We start from the raw sequence: 3,826 nt of genomic DNA, 5'->3' as shown, positions 1-3,826 counted from the left end.
GTTCTCAAAGTCTACATTCAAAGGTCCAAATCTGAATTTTCATCAGTGTCAAAGGTCCGGACCGGAACAATTGGTTATTACAAAACTTGTTTTTAATAAACATACATAACATGCATAACAAATAAATATAAATTTTTTGAAAAAATAAAGAGCCCTTTGCATTCAAAATACATTAATAACAAGTGCAAAAGTGGCAAAACAATTAATTTAAGAGTCAGCAATAGAGGTCACAAGATTATTGCAGGGTACAAGATGGTAATAGTAGTAGTAGTAGCCTAACTCATAGTAATAATACATGGCTCAAAGCACCTTCTCAAAACAGTTCTGAAGCATGCTTTTTGTTTATGTTTGTTGACAGACACCAGTGTTTCCCACAGACTTGCAAATGCAAATTCATTCTCTGCCAGCAGGAGGCGCTGTTGGAGCAGACATATAGCGGTTTCCCCGGTAACGGCTGTAATCAAATAAGGAAAGGACCTGATGTGTGGCCAAGTATGGTGTCTCATACTTGGAATTTGTGCTCTGCATTTAACCCATCCAAGTGCACAGACACAGCAGTGAGAAGTGAACAAACACACACACACACACACACCCGGAAGCAGTAGGCAGCCAATGCTGTGGCGCCCGGGGAGCAGTTGGGGGTTCGGTGCCTTGCTCAAGGGTCTCACCTCAGTCGTGATATTGAGGGTGGAGAGAGCGCTGGATATTCACTCCCCCCACCTACAATCCTGCACCTACAATGTCAGACCTGAGACTCGAACCGGCGACCTTCGTGTTACAAGTCCGACTCTCTATCCATTAGGCCACGACTGCCCCAAAATATGCCCCAATAATAAAAATAAGCACTGCACTCACAAACGCTAGGAAAGACGAAATGAAAATGGCATCAAAGCTTTTCTGAAGACGGTCGGTTCTTTTCAATGATACATTCATATAAAACCATCCGCGCTGCATTTTAATTTTGAAACGTGCAGTGCTCAGTTTATTCAACGAAGATCCATCCTTTTGGAAAATCTATTTGTGGCGGTCAGTTTTGATTTTGGAACAGGCCGCCACAAATAACTCAATGTATGGGAAACACTGGACACTGCTATAAGTCAAATGTCCATAATCTAAGTGATAACAAAAATAAATAAATAAAAAATTACTCATATTAGCGGTGAAATGTCGCCCGATTATGTCAAACGTCATACGCTCACTAGATGTCATGACAACAAATGTCATGAAGGAAAAGTTTCAATATTTCGCCTTCGCTTTCATTTCGGACCATCTCCAAAAAGACATTAAAAAAACTAAACAAATGATTTACAAGTTTAACATGCATTTATCAAAGTAGGAAATAATTAGTGCTCCTAAAATACGAAATGGAGGCGGGTCTGGACTTTGAGAAGCACTGGTATACATATACAATACTAATTTATTTCAACTAGTTGCTCTCAAACTAAAATTGAAATAAAAATTTATAAAAAATTACATAGACAAAAACAAAAATGACAATAAAAGGACTAAAGCTTTGACAAAAATTGAAATGAAAAATATTAAATTAATTCAAAATATAAATAAAAACTATAATAGTATATTATGATACTAAAATAACACTGTCTCAGACTTGCCTTTTTCTCTATGAGAATGACTCTGCCAAGTAACTGGTCCTCCAAACCCTTCAAGGTAACTGTAAAATCCACCACTGCTGTCTTAGCATTGATTTCTGGGCTGTATGCAGGGTTGGCTAGTTTAGTTGTGATGTACAAAGTAAATGTATCCATTACATCCACTTCTTTGTCCCCGACTTTTACCTAACACAAGAGAAAATGTCTTAGCTTGGTCTACTAAAGCCCAGAGAATTTTGAGACCGGGCATGTGTCTAGTACCGCATTAAGTTTAGAAATGTAAAAAAAAATTATAGAATGTATTCATGAAGTCACATGACTTACTTTAGAAGTTTTTCCAGACTTTATGAAGTTCTTCTCCAGTATGTTATCTAGCACTGGATCAAGCTCTTCCCCAACATCCTCTAAGAGCAAAGGTTTGCCCAGGGACAGGCAGTCTTCCAGGTGAGTTCGGAAATATTTGTTGTTTAGAGATGTCACCTGATGGGGGGGGCAGCTGACAGTTGCAGTGACTTTTTGCTTAATTTTTTAGCTAAATCGCACTAATTCAAAGTTGCTACATTGATTGATTTAATTACACCGATAATTACAGTAATGATAATATAATCAAACTTTAAAGGGGTCATATGATGCTGCTAAAAAGAACATTATTTCAGCATCAACAATACTACAGCGAGAATAAAAGTTACGCCGCCTTTGTTTGCGTGAACATTTGGGCGGCGTTATGGAAATCTTCCCACATCGTGACGTAGACATGTGGGGCGTGTTAGAACGAGCCGTTTTAGGTAGGCGTGGTTAACTCTTAACTTTCATAAAGAATATCTCTTTGGTTTTGAGACTTTAGTGTTTGCAACTTTACAGATCTTCTTTATGCAGCAAGAGCTTGTAACACTCCAAAGAGAAAGGAAAAATTGAAATTGCATCATATGACCCCTTTAATCAAATTAGATTAAAACTGGTATCAAATCAGTACCTGTAGCTCATTATTATTTTCACGGTTCTTGATCCAGATCTTGCCCTGGCCCTGAGGATCAATGAGCAGAGGATAACGAGAAGCTTTTGTTACGATGATGCCATTCTGAATGGACAGGTCATCGTTGGGGAGACCCTGCAAGTTCCATTCTCCTATAGTTGCATTGTCCACCAGCATACTGATCAAATTCAGGTTCTGTGCAGGAAATCATGAGAAAATCATGAGAATCGTTTTATAAGATTCATGAACTGTAAAAACAACATCTCATACAAGCTTGAAGAAATAATACGTTGTTGCTGTTGAAATATTAAATGAAAAAGACTCAGGATTAGGGATGGGTATCGTTAAGGTTTTAACGGTATTACTACTCTTACCGATACTGCTTATCGATTCTGTACTTTAACGGTATTCTTATCGGTACTTTTTGTTTTATATATATATATATATATATATATATATATGTGACAAATTAAGAGCTGAATTAACATTGCTTTATATTCTGAAATGTAAAATAAATATTTAATGAAATGAATATAAAACATCAATTTGTAAATGCACCAGTGTGCAGGCATTTTTAGTGTTTTATACATAAGATAAGATACAGTAAGAACATGAACAAAGAAACAAAGTAAAACAAACTGACAAATACAATAAAACAAATATACAAATGAAATGAAATAAACAGTGCTGTCATTTTTCCATGAAGTTCTACTAACATTACTGTTCAGGTAAGTAATAGCCTACAAAAGAAATCTAAAAGTAATCAAATGTAAATGAACACTGCATAGTTTTCAGTGTATGTATTGATAGATTAATGCTTATTAAAGCTATAACGTTATTCAGATTAAGAGCAGATTTGCATTTTGATGGCCCAAGCACCAGTCTGTCACTTTAAGACAATATATTGACACACATCGGATTTTCTCCCAACTGTTCTACTCCACTTAAGACATAAACTGTGTTTAAGTAAATACTCTCCAAGCCGGCCATTTTGACATATTTGTGTGTGTATTTGATCGATTGGACATGCGCCCGAAGCTCAAAGTGTAATTTGTTTGTCCGTTTTGGAGCATGCCGTGCGCACACATTTCAGCCGGAGGAACAGCGTCTCTTGTGCGGATTGTGCTTTCAACGTTTTATTATCAAACATGTCCCGCAATTTAGAATGGATTATATGTATGAGGTTCCATTTGTGTCAAAAATGAGTCGACTGCTTTGTGCTTTGTACTATACATTTGTCTTT

At 36.7% G+C, this 3,826-nt stretch overlaps 1 protein-coding gene across 1 annotated transcript in view; it reads right to left on the bottom strand.

Moving 5' to 3' along the window:
* LOC107732054 (dynein heavy chain 5, axonemal-like) overlaps positions 1-3,826 on the bottom strand; it is a 70,745-nt gene that overhangs the window by 13,555 nt on the left and 53,364 nt on the right. The window contains exons 64-66 of the mRNA XM_016543289.1: positions 2,584-2,778; positions 1,935-2,090; positions 1,614-1,796 (exon numbers count right to left, since the gene is read on the bottom strand). Of these exons, the coding sequence (XP_016398775.1) occupies positions 1,614-1,796; positions 1,935-2,090; positions 2,584-2,778 (534 nt within the window). The remainder of the gene's footprint in view (positions 1-1,613; positions 1,797-1,934; positions 2,091-2,583; positions 2,779-3,826) is intronic.

Source organism: Sinocyclocheilus rhinocerous, unplaced genomic scaffold, assembly GCF_001515625.1.
Source record: "Sinocyclocheilus rhinocerous isolate Xijiao unplaced genomic scaffold, SAMN03320098_v1.1 scaffold97, whole genome shotgun sequence".
Taxonomy (NCBI): Eukaryota; Metazoa; Chordata; class Actinopteri; order Cypriniformes; family Cyprinidae; genus Sinocyclocheilus; species Sinocyclocheilus rhinocerous.
The sequence above is the reverse complement of the archived record's forward strand: the minus strand, read 5'-3'. Positions and strand labels throughout refer to the sequence as shown.